This window comes from Dendroctonus ponderosae, unplaced genomic scaffold (genome assembly GCF_020466585.1).
Source record: "Dendroctonus ponderosae isolate FM_Combo_2020 unplaced genomic scaffold, Dpon_F_20191213v2 Dpon_F_20191213_1, whole genome shotgun sequence".
Classification (NCBI taxonomy): domain Eukaryota; kingdom Metazoa; phylum Arthropoda; class Insecta; order Coleoptera; family Curculionidae; genus Dendroctonus; species Dendroctonus ponderosae.
In genome coordinates, this window is record NW_026017110.1 from 46047260 (window position 1) to 46063016 (window position 15757).

Genomic DNA, 15757 nt, shown 5'->3' on the forward strand with positions numbered 1-15757 from the left:
TGTTTTATATACACTTGCAAATGTTTTTTGGGATTAAAACCAACCAAACCAATTAAATCGCCAAAAATCCCACAAATAATACTAGTTGTTGAAAAAATATCTAAGAGCGCTGGAAATGTGAATGCGAACGCAATATAACATAGAACATTGCATTTTAGCGCATAAAAAGTGAAAGGTTAATGGTTTTCCGTGTTCATTGGCATAAATATGTCTAGTTTTAATAACTTAAAACTTCGCAGGCATTCAGTCTTAAAAATATGCAACTAAATAGCAGGCTTGTTTTCCAAAAGAAAATCACATAAAACTTGCGCTTGGTCTAATCCAGATTCGTACGCTCCGTGGGTGGTTGAATAATGCGATGAGTGAATTGCCTCCCCAGCCAAAAGAATCCTCGGAACCCCGTCTACCAGCACCGGCTGTTTTAAGGCGTTTATTCCCGCATTGCAATCGTCACATTCGGGAGTTATGTGGGAATAACTGCCTTTGATGAACGGGTTGGAAAGCCACTGGGTTCTAAAGAAATTTGGTTCTCTGGTTGCATGAACAGGTCAGTTTCGTCTCCCTCGCCTTACCGAATAACTTCCATTGGTTCCGGCACGGAATAGTTGGGCAGGAAAGTCCTCAGTAGTTCAGTACACTGTTTTCCGACTTCTTCTGCAGGCAGACGTTCCACTTCTCGCACAGAATCTCCACCCACCCAGGTCATCAAAGTGTTCTCGTGATTGAAAACTTCATCGAACCCAGTGATGTGTCTTTGCCAAGTCGCATTGTGATCGCTGCTCCAGAGCAGTTGGAACCCTAAAAGAGCCAGAATTTACACCTGGTTAGGCCCTAAACGAACAGATCTCACCCTGGGAGTCTCCCCACCATTTGCGGTCGTAAAATAAATACACTTTGCATATACTGGCAAAGCCCATATTGGCAATATTTACCATTAAGGACTCGGGTAGAACATTGGAAAGCCCCTGGAACTCCTTGAGCACCCCTAAGGAGGGCGTTAAAATCAAATGCTCGCACACTATCGAACCACCGGCCAGAAGATCTAGTTTGATCTCCGATTGCGGAGAGAAACTGATTTTAGTGACTTCCGTGTTGAACTTCACCTGGTTGTCCGGAAGACCATCCAGAAGGAGTTGAACTAGCGATTGATACCCATGTTTCATATTGGCGTGGGCTTCATCATCAAGGCAAACATAATCAGCCCACCTTTTCGCGCTCAGTTTCGATAAATCCTTGCAGGAGTTGTCGATGACTTGAAACCTCACATGCCAGTCATAAAGCTCCTTCATAACTTCAGCTTCGCTCTCATCAGGAACGTGTTCCTCTAGATACCGGAAAAAATGCTGCTCAAGAATGGTTCCCAAAGCAGTGCAGCCACTATTTTCACTGACTAATTTCGAGCAGCCTTCCAGAATCTGGCCCACTTTAAAGGCCACTTTGTCCACCATGAATTTATCCACGATTTTCCCGTTGCTTCTCACGTACAGGCCCAACCCTTCCTCGGACATTTCGTCTGGAAACATTGAGAGTTGATGGAAACTGCCCGCGATTTCGCGTGGCCGAACCCACCTGAAATAAGTTGCTTTTCTTTTGCCAAGTCGTACAATGGGTTGCTTTTGCCATGCATCCACTGTGCCCCCAAATCGATGGGTTTGTTTCCAATTTGAACGGTTTTGATGCGGCCGCCAGCTTCTTCTTGAGCTTCCAGTAGCAGAAAGTCGTCAATTTTATTCTCGAGCAGTTTAGTTGCGGCGGCCAGACCAGCTATTCCAGCTCCAACTATGACTACCTTATGGCGTCTGGATTTGCTGGAAATAATCTTTTTTCAATTTTTATGGGAAAATTGGTCTACAACGGTCAAAAGTACTTAACCTCCGGAAAAATCATCGACCGCATATCATCCTTGAGCTTACAGACAATTTTATTTACTAAAAGAGATAGACTTTCGAGGCCATTCCTTGAAACTAATGGGTTTTTAGGCGAAAACCCCATTAGTTTCAATTTTATTTACTATTTAAGTTCATCACAAATGTTTAACTGCTAAAGCTAGATGAGCAAAAACTGTTCATTTTGGACCCGGGGTGTTTAGACTAACACATTACGCATTAAAAAGGCAGGAAACCAAAAAGTTTAAACAGCTTCGCAGAAAATATCTGATGGGTCAAAAGAACAAAAGGTTATGTTTAATCTCCTTCAAGTTATCTTTAAGCACTTTTTTGCTTGATTTTGAGCAGCGAATTTATTTGAAGATAATTGACAAACTGTACTTGGAGCCACCTAAAATACTATCGCCAATGTTTCTTTGTTTAATTATTCGGGTGTTTCTCAATCGATTGTCCGTCTTAAACTTTCGTTATAAAGCCCTTTAAATGGACTTTAAGTCACTTTCAGACACTTAGTTACGTCTCAAGTAGGAAGACCAGACAGGAACTTAGGGGCTGCTTTTGAAGATACGTATGCAACAAGCTGCGATGTCTCTTCTCGAGCTGATCGCTCGGTTGTTTTTCCAGTAATTTTCACTAGCGATCGGGCATTTTGAAGCATTTAAAGGCCTTCAAGCGATCTTAAGCACTTTTTGCGTGAATTTGAATTGCGAATTTATTTCAAGGTAATTGACAAACTGTACTTGCAGCCACTTAAAATACTACCGCCATTGTTTCTTTGCTTCATTATTCGAGTGTTTCTCAAGTGATTGTCGGTCTTAAACCTTCATTATAAAGACATTTAAATGGACTTTAAGTTACTTTCAGACACTTTATTAGTTGCGTCTTAAGTAGCAAAACTACAGTGATTTAGAGACTGTTCTTGAAGATACTTAAAGAACAAGCTGCGATGTCTCTTTTCGAGCTGATCAGTCGGTTGTTTTTCCAGTAATTTTTTAGGGAGACGCCCTGGAAGAAGCAGAAGAGTTGATTGTTCTTGAAGAACAATCTGAAAAAAAAATTCCAAAAGGTCGGTGTTCAAATCAGAATTAGTTTTTCTCTCGTTACAAAACCTCTCGCATTCTTAATACCCAGTAAAATTATGGCAAATAAAAACAATAAACTTACTAAGACCTTTCGATCAGTCTATCCGCTTCTCTCCAGCCGCTTTCGACTGCCCCATGAACAGTGGAAAAGTAGCAAGAATGCGTGGCTTCACCTGCAAATAGCACAACTTCCTTTCCATCCACTACAAGAGGTTTGGCCAAGTCTTCCCGAGTGGCTTCACGTGCTTCCATTTCCACCCCGACGTATGAGTAGGTTCCCAAAAAATGCGGGTTTGTGCCCCATTTGGACCTAAGAAACCCATTAACTAGCAAGAAAAATTCCTTAACTTTCCAGTAAATCACACGAACCGTATAATTTCAGATGGCTCGCTGATTTTGTAAATTTCGCCGGCAAATTTCCTCAGTAGAAACAGTGAAGCGTTCATTAAGAGCTCGTCTGAAAGGAGCTCGACTTCTTTTACCATTGATCCTACTAGCCAGCCGAGAAGAATGTTCGGGTCGCTATCAACAGTGTAAAATCCGAAAATGTCTTCCAGCCAAGATCTAGAATCGTTTAGACAATAGGGAACGTGTTTGTAGTTGACGCTGATAAGCAAACCTCTCATTCCTGATGGGTCCAAAAGGAAATTCTTTGGGCAAGGTTTTCTTGTCTTCATCTGTCCAAACGAAGCTAAAGTCCTTGACTTCATCCGGCCACCATTTGTTGGGGAATTTGATGATGATTTTTTGGCAGGTGCCCATTGGAATGGTTTCGAGGCAGTTAATTTTGCACAATGGGAGACTGGGTTTGAATAAGGTCTGGTAGGTTTCTTTCAAAACTCCTATTGAAACTGTTAATATCACATGGTCGGCAGTGAAGCGACTTGAGTCTGCACAGAACAGTTTCACTTTTCCCCTGTCTTTGGAATCCCCAGTTTGGTCCCAAACGATTTTGATGACTTCCTTATTAAGCAACACGTGCTCAGTTAAGAATGATTTTGGATTGTTTTCCTACAAAGTATTTTTTCCTAAAGTCCGCTGTTAAGTCTAAAATAAAATGAATTAAAGACGTACTTACGAGTAAAACGTTGAAGAAACTTGCGAATCCATTGGTCTTCCAATGGACTAGATGGTTTCCTTCGCATTCCCGGTATTTCACCAGGCTATTAACTGATACTTGCGCTAAATCCTCGGCAGGATCCATGCACAAATAGAACTTACTAAACCAGTTCCTGATGAACTCCGCAGCATTTAGCAGCTCTTTATTTTCGTTGCCGAGTTTTGCATTGACTTGTTTAGTGTACCTAAAAAATGTGTTTCCAATTGCTGTTTAAGTGCTTCAAGTTCAGCTGAGTTGGCTTTTAAATGTTCTTTAAATTCTTTTGTAAATATACATAAATTTCGGTTGGTTTCGGAGAATTTTAACTCACTCTAAACGATTCATTGTTTTAAATTGCAGTTTCATTTCACCTGCTACTTTTGTATGTTCCATAGGAAATATTTATGAACAAATCGTCCCTTGCAGGTGAAATCCAACATTTTATTGCAAAATTTCTGATAAAATTTTTTACATTATCTTTCTGTTGTTTAACTATTTCTAACTGGCAGCAATTTTCAATCTAAATGAGTCTAATTTAAAAGTGGAAATCATGTAGTAAAATTATACTCTAATTTTTACCATTTAAAAAATAGGTGGAGACCAGAAAAATAATTTTGCATGTAAAGCAAAATATTCGCTTAAAACGAAGTTAGAACTTTTGCAATTTGCAAAGTGACGGTTTTTTCATAATTGTTACCTAAATAACGTAAATAAACGGAAATGAAAAAATCGTCAAGCTCATCAGAAAAGAAAAATTCGAAACTTTAAAAAATGGTTGTTCAATCTAGTTCCCAAAGCTTTGCTAATGCGATCAAAATAATTGAGAAATGCACTAATTTCCGCTAATAGCACAGGTAACAATCAAGCAAAGAACTTTTAAAATTATGATTTAAGTTGTAGTTTTAGCAACCTGTTTTGTGCTAATTTTTCAGCTGCTCGACAATGAAACGCGAGCGAATTTCTTGTTTCCATCGGCCAAAATTGTAGTTTGTTAAAACCGTTCGCTTACTTTGAATCGAAATATTCTCTTAGGGTTCCTTTATGTTCCGATGCCAAATCAGACTCTTCCAGAATGTTTTCCACAATCTCATAAAGCTGATTAGTCAATTTTGTATCCAACATTGTTCCAGTCGAAGTAAAAAACGACATGTTTGAGTACGTGGAACTTTTCGGGTAATCAGTTAGGTTTAGGTTTTCAACCATTTCGTAGACGACATTTCCTTTTTCCCCGTGAATCTGCAATATTCCAACGTTATCCCGTGCGTGAATTGTTAATTTTGCGAATGGATCTTACCCATTGCGCCCCCAAGTCCACATTAGTGCCTCCAAAATGAACTGAGTGAATTCTTCCGCCAATTCGGTTTTCAGCTTCCAAAATCGTCACATCGAAACCTTTTGCGATCAGTCTTGTAGCACAAGCAATTCCAGAAGCGCCAGCTCCGACGATTATAACTTTTGCCATGGTTTTCCCACAGTGCATTTAAACACTGGAATTGACAATTTTTCATGCTATATAGAAAAAGTGCAATAGAATTAGCTCCAAGACAACATTCTGAAGTCTAGGAACTTGTCAAGTTAAAATCAGTGATTAATCAGAGGCACTTAATTCCGAGTAACCGGGAGTTCAACAAAAGACCTCTTATTTAATAAGGCTTTAAAACACTTAATTAGCTCCTCCTAGGTTTTATGGTTCCACATTAAAAGAATGGCAAAAATCGGGAATAAGAGGCTTCAATATTTTATCTATTTTTACTTTGATTTTGAAAAAATCAGAAAACTGCCGGAATTATAGAGTCAGATTTCCGCTAATGAATAATGAACATTAATAATAATTTTCAGTTTTGCTTCAAATGGAATTAAAATCCTGAGACCCAAACTCTACAGCAGACATTCATTCAGACTCTCGTATTAAAATAATGGCAAAGTTCAAGGAAAGAGCTTTAAATAAAACCAACAATTTTATGATTGATTTTGTTTAAGTTTTTAAACTATTTATTAAGAGCATTCGCCATTACCTGTTTTTTAGTTGGACAGTAGCTTAAAAAAAACTAGTTAATTGCTTTTATAATTTAGAACCCCAAGACCTGTACACGTTGATGTTGATTAATCAAACCGTATTTAAAAGCCCGAAAATTCCAAAAAATTAACACAAGAAATTTTAAGTAAAACGCGTTCCTGTTTCGGTTATAAGGCCTAAAATAATTTCGAAAATTAACCTATAAAACCGGAAAAACGCATTGAATTTTTTATTTGAGCATTTTTTGTTTTTCTCGTCTGTTTAGTTGGGCAAAGGAACTTAAGGCTTCAGTAGATATGCAAATTGCGCCGTGAAACGCTCCAGTACAAGTGCAAGTAGGCTTTCAAATGCAGTTTCATGCGTAAACACTACGAGTTTTAAAAGCACATGCAGTCTTAATTGGTTCGCACGTTACATACATGGATTGCAGAGGGAAAGCGCGGTAGTAAATAATCGAATACGCACCAATTAAACTCAGTTGTAATCCAATCTAGCGATGAAAATCTTGTTTAAACAATTAATAAGCCGAAAATAAAGCAAATTACCTGGCGATCGGCGAGGTGAACCTTTCGGAATTACTTTATCCACACAACTGGGTGAAGTTTTAAGGAAACCAAGGCCTTTGTAGTCTCTTATCCCTAGTAAATATCATTTAGAAAGCATTAAATTAACTACTTTAAAAGAGCCACGGGCTCGAATCTATAAATAGATAGACCACGTTTTGAATCAGTTATCTGAACTGCTTGTATTATCTCAACACATTGGAGAAGGTTGCCAGAACTGTTTCTTTCCTCTGCTTTCTACTTAGTTACGGAATTGAGTCAGCCCTCCACAGCACAACCACGATAAATGTTCGAATCAGCTTTGGTTTTTTTTAGGAAAAGGGAAAAAAATACTTGAAACTTGTATTTTCAAAGCTGTTTAATTAGAAATAGGTTAATCAAGTCCTAGCGAGTTAATGAATTAAAAGAATTAACGTGTAAAATTACATTGGACCTGCTGCTTGAAAAAAAAAATGCAGCAATTCCAATCTAAATAGAAAGGCGAAACTAAGATTCATCATCGCTGCCTTGGGGCCCGCGCGCTTTCGGCCCTCCTGCCCGCTTAGCCATGATGATTTGGTCCACCCGCAGAATGGTAGAGGCTGCATCCACTGCATACTTAAGACCCCAGAATTTCGCTTGGTAGAGATCGAAAATTTGCTTTTCTACCACATCTACCAGCGAATTTTCCGCTGTGATGTCAACACCGACATTTTTCTGTCCATTCTGAAACAACATTAAAAAACCTTAGACACAGCCCTAAAAAGAAGTACTGTAGCTACGATTTTGAAAAAAAAGTTTACCAGGTGAGCGTCAAGGATTTTCTCCAGAATCACTTGAGACCTCAAGCCGCTATTATCAGCCAAAGCCTTGGGGAAAGCCTCCAAAGCAGTGGCGAACTTTCGAATGGCATACTGCTCCAAACCAGGAAGCGTGTCTGCAAACTCGAGAAGTCGAACAGCCAGTTCGGCTTCGGTGGCGCCTGCACCAGGAACAAATCGTGGATCTCTTGAAAGCCCCTAAAAAAATTAAAGACGAGTTGGTGAAAAATGATTCAACCTCCGCATAGGCTAACTGACGTACCTTGAACGTATTGACTCCATCATCGATTGCTCGCTCGATATCGTCCATGTAATTATCACTGGCTCCTCTAATCAGTATGGTTGATATTCTAGACTCTTTTCCCTTTTGTCTGAATGCCACAATCGGGGTGTCTCCCAATTCTTCTACGCAGACCAAATCGCAATAGCCCAATTCCTGAGGGGATGGGGTGGACAGTTTGGGCAGCACAGTGCCATTTACAGTTTTGCTCAACTGTCTCAAATCGCATTGCGAATTGAACTTGACGGCCATCATGTTGTATTTGTGTACGTAGTGCAGAGCCATATCGCCAAATTTGTCGCCAGCCACAATGACTTTGGTTCCCGCATCGGCAATTGACTTAATTTGCAACTCCAACAGATTCTCCTCGCCCCGGCTGAAGTTCATCAATTCATCCGCAGTTTTGATCAACACCGTACCTGAAAAAGCTCACATTTAAAAAACAAGCTTTGCAATTCCAAGTTGTTTTACCTTTAGTTTCAGTTTGCAGGATATCAACTGGGCAACTGTAAATTGCTATCTTGGCATCTTCAGCTTGCGTGATTTCGCCCTCAACGTGCCCCTTAATAACCATCCCTTGCACGACCTGCAATCAAGTTCCTTGAAATCAGCAAACTTTCTCTATTGGAAACTTATTCATATACATATACCTGAGAACTTAAAAGTCCAGATCCCAAAATCTTGCAAACTCGCATATTATCCACGTTAAAGCTGGTTTGCTCAGGCAATATTGAGATGCACGCTCTAGCGACTAAGTCGGCGAGAAAATCCTCATTTCCATACTGTTTCGATTCGATCGAAGTCTTAATAGCTTGCGTCACTTCTTTTACATCGCGGTTGTCTTTAACAGTGTAGCAAACCAAAGATTTCAATATTTCCAAAGCTCTTTCAAGACCTTTCTCGAAACCTTCCGCTATTTCAGTCGGAGTTACACCTAGACGAATCAGTTCTTCTGAAGCATCTGCAATAAATCAAACCAAATTAGTTTCTTCTTGAAGATTCAGAAAAAAATTAATAGTTTTAATTTAATTAATGTCCATCATTGCACAAGAAACGAATTTGATGATGAAAACTGGATTGAAAGATTGCAAGGAAAATTAGACTAGAAGAGCGAACTAAACCCTGTCTGTTATTGGAACTCTACTTACATACTTAATAAATATTGAAATGGTTATAAGCAGTTCGGAAATTTATTAAGGTTTAGGAGAAAAAAAATGGTTTATCCACTAATTAGGATAATAATGAAGCTTGCATCAGTGCTGTGTAAAGCTTTATTATTTCTAGATGCAAAGTGCCTTCCAATTGATCTTATTTCTTCAAGTACTTATGCATAAATCTTGCTTTATTTCTTCTATATTAAATTATTAACGACTAGTTGGTGGATGGGCCTTACCTAGTAAAGCGCCTGCCAAAATAATGACAAAATTGGTCCCATCTCCAACTTCCGAGTCCTGCATTTGACTAGCTAAAATCATCAGTCTAGCAGCTGGGTGCTCAACATCCAGTTCCCGAATAATCGTTGCCGCATCACTAGTCACAAACTGCTTTTCGATATGATTAATAACCATTTTATTCATCCCATTGGGTCCATAGGCTGACCGAACCGATTGGGCAAACTCTTTGCAAGCCTTAATGTTACGAACAACTGCTTCTTCCAAGCCGGAAAAGTACTGCAATCAATAGTAATATCGAATTAATTTAATCTGCAAGGAACATGCAACTTTTATGGTGCACACCCACAAATAACCAAGCAAAAACACATGTGACTTCGAACGCAAATTGAGAAAAATGTAACTCACCCGGGTCCCATCTTTCATCATCTGGGCGAAGCCCGGCACTTTTGGAACGTGAAGAGCCATTTTTCGTTTAAGTTAGTTTGAAATGTCGGGTAATTTCTTGTTAGCGGCGTTGTTAGTGTTCTTGTTAGCGGCGGAGCACGTTTATTTTGACAATTAAACAACTGAAATTCGTTACTAACAACAACCAGGCAAATCATGATACAATGTTCTACAGGGACCTGGAGTGGGAGCCACTAAGTTTCTCACAAGGAAAGCGGCTGAAGACTTCGAGAAAGCTGGAAGGCACTCCAACGAAGAGCTACGAAATCTGGTAAATTATACACCTGAAGATCTGGGACCCAGGAAAAAAAGGCACCAACTTGTCTTTATCTATGCACCATCTAGCCCAATAGGGCAACAGCCACAAAATATCCCCTTAGTCTGTGATCCCCTATGGGGGTATGTTCTGTGGCAACAGGTAGCAAACGGCGTAAGCTGTAAGTGTGGTTATGCAGAGTTAGTAGTACTCACAGATCACAGCGGTACTCTGTAGCAGTAGTTGTCTTCATCTATGCTCTGTAGTCTGTGGTAGCAATTAGCATGCACCTGTGGCATGCACATAGAAGAAAGGTGTAAATTAATAAGACGAGACGGCGCCTGGAGGAATAAAAATCTTCGCGAAGACACCCAGTGTTCCGAACCCTGGGTAGTGTTGGATTCTTACCAACTAAAAAAACCCCTTATTGGTACTACGAACTACGAGTTTTCGGGAGTTATCCTTTAAAACTTGTAGTCCTCTAAGAATTTGTCAGCTCCGGCATCCGTATGCCATAGCATCGCATTCTCTCCATGCTAGCATGGGCATCTTATTAATTTTCTGACCTTACTTCTATGTGCATGCTAATTGCTACCACAGATTACAGAGTACCGCTGTGATCTGTGATTACTACTATCTCTACTCACTTACAGCTTACGCCGTTTGCCAGTTTTGTCTACAAAATTTCCAAACATGCCTAAACGCATTGACCCCATGATACAATGAATTCATTGTACGACAATGAATTTATTGTGATACAATCAATTCATTGTATGCACGGAGCATTCATTCATTGTGATACAATTAATTCATTATTTCGTTTGTCTCAACCCGATTTCTCAAATGTCACTCTGGCAACACAGCACGCTAAAACGCTGAAAATCAGAGATTTTGTAAAGAATTATTTAGGGTATTTTTCTTCCCAATAAGCAATTTTTAAAGCATTCGGCTATGCAATGCTGCAAACCATATCCTCCTATAACTTTCCATTTTTGAACTATTGCGTTTTGAATTCAGTGAAAATTTGTCTAGGTTTACATGCATTTTAAATGGGATCAGCTGGTCACTTTACCAAAGAGGTAACCAGCGACGTCATGTGCGCACGAAAACCGAGTTTTCGACCGATTAATATCCTACCTTGTATTCATTGTATCATGCAGGCAAATAGTCCTGAAGCTGTGCCAAAGACAATGAACTGTATGCTAAAGTACCTGGTACTTGTCTTTATCTACAAGTATTAGGTGGCTCATCGCAGTAACGTCCTGTAAAGTACCGGGAATCCCTTGGAATCCTGATTATCCCTTGTCTCTGCCTTGAACGGCCCCGGCCATTGTTGAATACCGGGATGTTGTATCAGGGGCAACAGAGAGAGATAGCCTAATGGGACGGTACCTTGTCTCTGTCAGACCCGTTTTGTTTTACCTGATAAAACTACATCAGTTATTATTTTGTAATATTTTATATGGTTTGCGTGTGTTGTAAATTCAAACGAGATAGATTTCAGCAACAGTATATGTTAGCGTATCAAAGTGTTATTATTATTTCCTGATATTTTAAAAATAAGGGTGAAAAAGACAAAATTGCATTAGTCTGTTTTATTTGTTTCCATAATGGTGATCTCTTGTGTTGCTTATGGATATAAAAATGAGCAGCAATTAAGAAAAATCCCGTTTCATACGTAAGTTTTAAAGTCGTAAAGTAAATCATTATAATATTTTATTTTATGTTCTTTTTATTGTTGTAGTTTTCCATTTAAACGTCCCAAAATACTAAAATTATGGATGCAGCCACTTCGTAGGGATAAATGGACGCCGTCAAAAACGAGCAGAATACATATCTGGGTATGGTATGGGTATCAATAGTGCGTGGCCTTATTGATGAAAGTACATGTCATGACTGTATAGAAATTTTATTAATAAGAGATAATGGTATTTGTCATGACCACATGTACAGCGCACCCCCCGAGACCTTTAAAAAAAAATTATGTATACTGTGTATAAAATTCTACTTTTCGCAGAAAGTCAATTCCGCGATATGTTAGAAAAGGACGAAGTTCTAAAGAGTCCAATAAATGAAAAGAAGATAATTGTTAATATGGCTACTTAATACTTTACCCTGTATTTCAAGAATTTATGGGCTCTCGGGGGGTGAGGTGAGGAGTGCCACGAGATTCAGCTCCCCGAAAAATTCCGGATATTTTTATAACATGTCGAATGCACCACCACTCTTCACTTCTTCATATGAAGTTGAATGGAAATGCTGCAACAGTAAGGCAAAAATGACAAAACTCATACTATTTAACAATTGTTAATAATAAGTTTAGAAGTTTTTGTGTTTACTATATAAATAAAGTATTTTATACCTATTTTACTTGTATTAGATTTGCTTTTACTTTTTTGCTCCTACGTTATTCCACTTCAGAATTGTAATTATGATTTTTTATACCTGAAATGTTTAAGATAGTTCAATTTTGTTATGTTTTCAGCAATAACCTAACTAACATACTGTAATTATTTAAAAGAAAACTAATATTGCACCAAATCTCCGTATAAGTCAATGAGATAGAAAGAGACATACACCCCTCAGGACAGAGGGTTGCCTACATTTTGATTTTGCCTCACTATTATAGTGCATAGGGTCCGTTCCAGGTGCTTGTATCCAATTCATTGTTCAATCTGAGGTAAACGTCATGTAAAAGCCATCACATATGTCAAATATTCAAATAACACCCGTCATCTTCTACTTGCTATTATTTGATAACGGTCGCAGTGCTGTTCAGTTGTGTCCATGTTGTGTCCCTTGTCCAACTTTGAAATATTAATGTGATTTCTGTGTTTCCACTTTGTTGGTGAGTAAAATTAATTGAAAATCAGACCTAATTCCCAGTATACCTTCCTTCATTGATGAATTGCATATTGTTGAGGTACATGGAATGGTTTTGAGAAAAATAGTCTTTGAGTCTGTCTTGAGACTTTAGTCGTTAGATATTAGGTTTCATTGTTCAAGAGAAGTGAAAAGTCCCATATGCTAATTTGCAGGCAAATCTATATTAAAAATACAACGGAGATATAGTTGAACGAACACACATACCAAAACCTTTAAGGGATATATAAATGTATGTAAATAGGAACATTCCAGACAAAAACTAACTTTGATGAACTAAAGTGATAAGTGTAGGTACGCAGTTAAATGTGCATTTCTTATCATCGAGGCTCAACCAGTGAATATGGTATAATTTCCAAAAAATCTGTCTTGTTCCTGTTTCTGTCTGGGGCCATAATTTAACAACATCTCGTCACAAAATGAAATTTGGTGTGTGGTTTACCTAAGCAAACTGAAAATGCTGAAACAAGCAGCAGAATTCGAACCAAATGTGTTCGATACTTAATGCACTGGAAAGGCTTTCAACTGCTAATTTTTAAGGATTACCTTCAGTCATTTATAGGAATAATTTTTTCAGGATCTGATGGTCGGGAGGATTTAGCGCTCATTTTCTCTTTAATCACAATCTTTGTGGTAGAAAAACACTCTAGGGCAACTGGTTATTGGTCTTCTCAAGGCCTCTTCTAGCATTATATTATATTAGCTCTTCCATCCCTCATCAGAGAAAAGTCGTAGTTATGTATGCAACAAATCGTTCCATACGTTTCCTTATTTTGCAGTGATTTTAATTTAAATATGGTGCCTATTCTAAATTAGGCCTGGGTAGCACTGTGTTGAGTTGCGCTATTGAGTTGTTGCCGCTCTCTGAGTTAACGAGTTATAACTCATCGGTTTATGAGTTATAAGTGATTTATCAAAGCTTTACGGGACCCGAGAGCGGAATTTTCACATTTCACAAAAAAGAGTCATTAACATTTTTTCTGAGTAACGTTTTACTACTTTGCTCAAACAACTAAAAAAAAGTCATATAGATTTTCACAGCAACAGAACTGAGTCGAAAGAAAGTCGACGAGTTTTCTTGTAAAATCGATCTCTTAATTTTTTTGCGTAAAGATTCAATTTGCCAGTATTTTATAGTAAAACGTTAGGAAAAACTCGGTTTTTCTGTTTGGACAGTGTTGTTTAGAAATATTGATCTAAAAGTGAAGAAACGCCAGTTTCCAAGAGTTTTCCAAATAAATGATTACAAACTTTCGCTTTTTTAGTTCGGGGAAAATATTTTTGGAAAAATACTTTAAAAATCTTCGAAGCGATGAATTTTGGCCGAATGATGGCATTGGCCGTTTTTCCAAGATAATCTTAATTACTTTCGGTAAAAAACTGAATAAAATTATTTGGTTTTGATGCCAAGGTCGAAGCTAAAATGGGTTTTCTAAAGTTTCCTGCAAACCGATGAATGAGGCGAATTTTCTGGAAAAAATTAATTTTCGTAATTTTTGGCTGCAAAACCCCCATTATTGTCAGAAAAGTAAGAATTCATCAGAAAATAATGGTTTTTTTTGCGTTTTCAATTAAAAATTTTTAGTTTTGTGATCGGTTTTGGAGAAAACCTTAATGGTTTTCGGGAAAAAACGGGAGGAACTAAGCATTAACACCATTATTGAACTCTTAACAATATGTGTAAAGTCAACTTACTTTCAATACAATGACAATTTTTATCAACAACATTTTGGAATGGCTATGGGGTCACCACTATCCCCATTTTTCAGTAATTTATTTATGGAAAATTTTGAATCAACTTTCATTAATAATTACAAATTTAAACCAATAATTTGATGACGTATTCTGAATAATAAAGAACCAACAATTAAATTCACTATTGAAAAAGAACAAAATCACCAAATTCCTTTTCTCGATATACTGATTCAGAAAAATGTAGGCAATTTATTTCAAAACCTTGGTCTATAGAAAACCTACTCATACTAACCGATATTTGAATTTCAACTCAAATCACCCAATAATGGTTAAAAAAAGTATCGTAAAAAGCCTATATGATAGAGCAAAAATAATTTGTAATCAATCTAATTTTTCCGAAGAAAAAGAATTTATAAAAGAAATTCTAAATTTCAATAATTATGCAAATTCTATTATTGAAAAATGTTTTAACGAAATTGAATTCCCGCAAACAAAACAAAATCAAAATAAACCTATTACAAACCTTTTCATTCCGTTTATTCCAGGACTTTCAGTTCAAATGAAAGGAGTAGGTAAAAAAATTAATATTAGGACTATCTTCAAAACTGAGAATACAATTAGAAGCAAAATTTCAGTAATAAAACCTCATGACAAAATGGAAAATGCAAAAATTGTAATTTATAAAATTCCTTGCGTATGCAGTAAATTTTATATAGAAGAAACCTCAAGACCATTACACAAAAATTAGTAAACACCAATCATACATAAAAAACAGAGAATATCATAAATCACACATTTGTCAACATGCATTTGATAATTGCCACAAAATTCAATGGAATAATTCTACAATTTTAACAAAAGAACAATCTACAAAAAAACGTAAAATTAAAGAAAGCGCACTAATCTTACTAAATCAATATAATTGTGTTGCTTCATGTTCATTTAATTTAAGTCATACATGGTTACCTATGCTAAAATCTGAAGTAGACCAGAGAAACATACACCCAAATTAAATTTACACCAAAATTATTAATAAACATTACCTTTATTAATTTCAACAATAAGATTAAGTCAAAGTCACATAACTGACAATTTGCACAGACGAATTATCAGAGCGAATTTTCATATACTACTATTGTTACATCCTACTATTGTTACAAAATTTCTTAACATACTCTTTTTTAGGTTCATTTAGGTTCTTTTGATAACGATAGCAGAAAATAGCTATCGAAACGTCAAGGTAATTTTTGCAAATTAATTTCTTTACTAACTGGAATTTTCTCTTACAGCTTGAGCCTAAGTGTGTCGCAGGATACCCTCTAGGTGATAGTTCTTGATTACTTTTTGATAAATAATTC

General features: G+C 37.3%; 3 protein-coding genes and 2 long non-coding RNA genes across 14 annotated transcripts in view; 2 read left to right on the forward strand and 3 right to left on the reverse strand.

Moving 5' to 3' along the window:
• LOC109536588 (spermine oxidase) lies at positions 1-6846 on the reverse strand. Of its 4 annotated transcripts, none has more exons than XM_019902872.2 (12): positions 6630-6846; positions 6550-6574; positions 5362-5554; positions 5077-5303; positions 4047-4272; positions 3588-3979; positions 3338-3532; positions 3051-3278; positions 1570-1808; positions 851-1513; positions 573-798; positions 1-513 (listed from the first exon to the last, which is right to left on the reverse strand). In XM_019902872.2, exons 3-12 carry the CDS (start codon positions 5545-5547, stop codon positions 264-266), a joined length of 2832 nt encoding a protein of 943 aa, XP_019758431.2. In that variant the 5' UTR covers positions 5548-5554; positions 6550-6574; positions 6630-6846; the 3' UTR covers positions 1-263. The 4 variants fall into 4 exon arrangements, with proteins under 4 accessions (XP_019758431.2, XP_019758430.2, XP_019758432.2 ...); XM_019902871.2 differs by having other exon boundaries at positions 5362-5576; XM_019902873.2 differs by lacking the exon at positions 6550-6574 and having other exon boundaries at positions 3057-3278.
• Positions 6847-6987: 141 nt separating this feature from the next.
• Positions 6988-10646, reverse strand: LOC109536587 (T-complex protein 1 subunit theta). 6 transcript variants are annotated; one of them, XM_048663169.1, is made up of 8 exons: positions 10473-10646; positions 9527-10000; positions 9121-9397; positions 8378-8688; positions 8199-8313; positions 7710-8146; positions 7430-7645; positions 6988-7352 (listed from the first exon to the last, which is right to left on the reverse strand). In XM_048663169.1, the coding sequence occupies exons 2-8, from the start codon at positions 9584-9586 to the stop codon at positions 7134-7136; spliced, it is 1635 nt and encodes a 544-aa protein (XP_048519126.1). In that variant the 5' UTR covers positions 9587-10000; positions 10473-10646; the 3' UTR covers positions 6988-7133. The 6 variants fall into 6 exon arrangements, with proteins under 6 accessions (XP_048519126.1, XP_048519121.1, XP_048519130.1 ...); XM_048663164.1 differs by having other exon boundaries at positions 10469-10628; XM_048663173.1 differs by having other exon boundaries at positions 9527-9971; positions 10473-10488.
• Positions 10647-11045: 399 nt separating this feature from the next.
• LOC109547029 lies at positions 11046-12456 on the reverse strand. Its single transcript, XR_002172843.2, has 3 exons — positions 12184-12456; positions 11936-12080; positions 11046-11243 (listed from the first exon to the last, which is right to left on the reverse strand). It is a non-coding gene; the product is annotated as an uncharacterized LOC109547029 (long non-coding RNA).
• Positions 11217-12058, forward strand: LOC109547030. Its single transcript, XR_002172844.2, has 2 exons — positions 11217-11499; positions 11566-12058. It is a non-coding gene; the product is annotated as an uncharacterized LOC109547030 (long non-coding RNA).
• Positions 12457-12558: 102 nt separating the features above from the next.
• Positions 12559-15757, forward strand: part of LOC109547027 — a 6356-nt gene continuing 3157 nt past the window's right edge. Inside the window, exon 1 of one of the 2 annotated variants that reach the window (XM_019918243.2) lies at positions 12559-12669. The gene's annotated coding sequence lies outside the window, so the exon portion shown is untranslated. Of the gene's footprint in view, positions 12670-15614; positions 15640-15757 lie in introns of those variants that run through there. The other variant, XM_048663128.1, reaches the window with a different exon arrangement.

Excerpts from the sequence above, each read along its gene's own strand:
- LOC109536588 (XM_019902870.2), bottom strand. The coding sequence starts at position 5,547 with ATGCACTGTGGGAAAACCATGGCAAAAGTTATAATCGTCGGAGCTGGC. Across the intron at positions 4,273-5,076 it reads AGAGAATATTTCGATTCAAA|GTACACTAAACAAGTCAATG; the intron begins GTAAGCGAACGG and ends CACATTTTTTAG. Across the intron at positions 3,279-3,337 it reads GAGCCATCTGAAATTATACG|GTCCAAATGGGGCACAAACC; the intron begins GTTCGTGTGATT and ends TGGGTTTCTTAG.
- LOC109536587 (XM_048663169.1), bottom strand. The coding sequence starts at position 9,586 with ATGGCTCTTCACGTTCCAAAAGTGCCGGGCTTCGCCCAGATGATGAAA. Across the intron at positions 8,314-8,377 it reads CTGGACTTTTAAGTTCTCAG|GTCGTGCAAGGGATGGTTAT; the intron begins GTATATGTATAT and ends ACTTGATTGCAG. Across the intron at positions 7,646-7,709 it reads ATGGAGTCAATACGTTCAAG|GGGCTTTCAAGAGATCCACG; the intron begins GTACGTCAGTTA and ends TAATTTTTTTAG.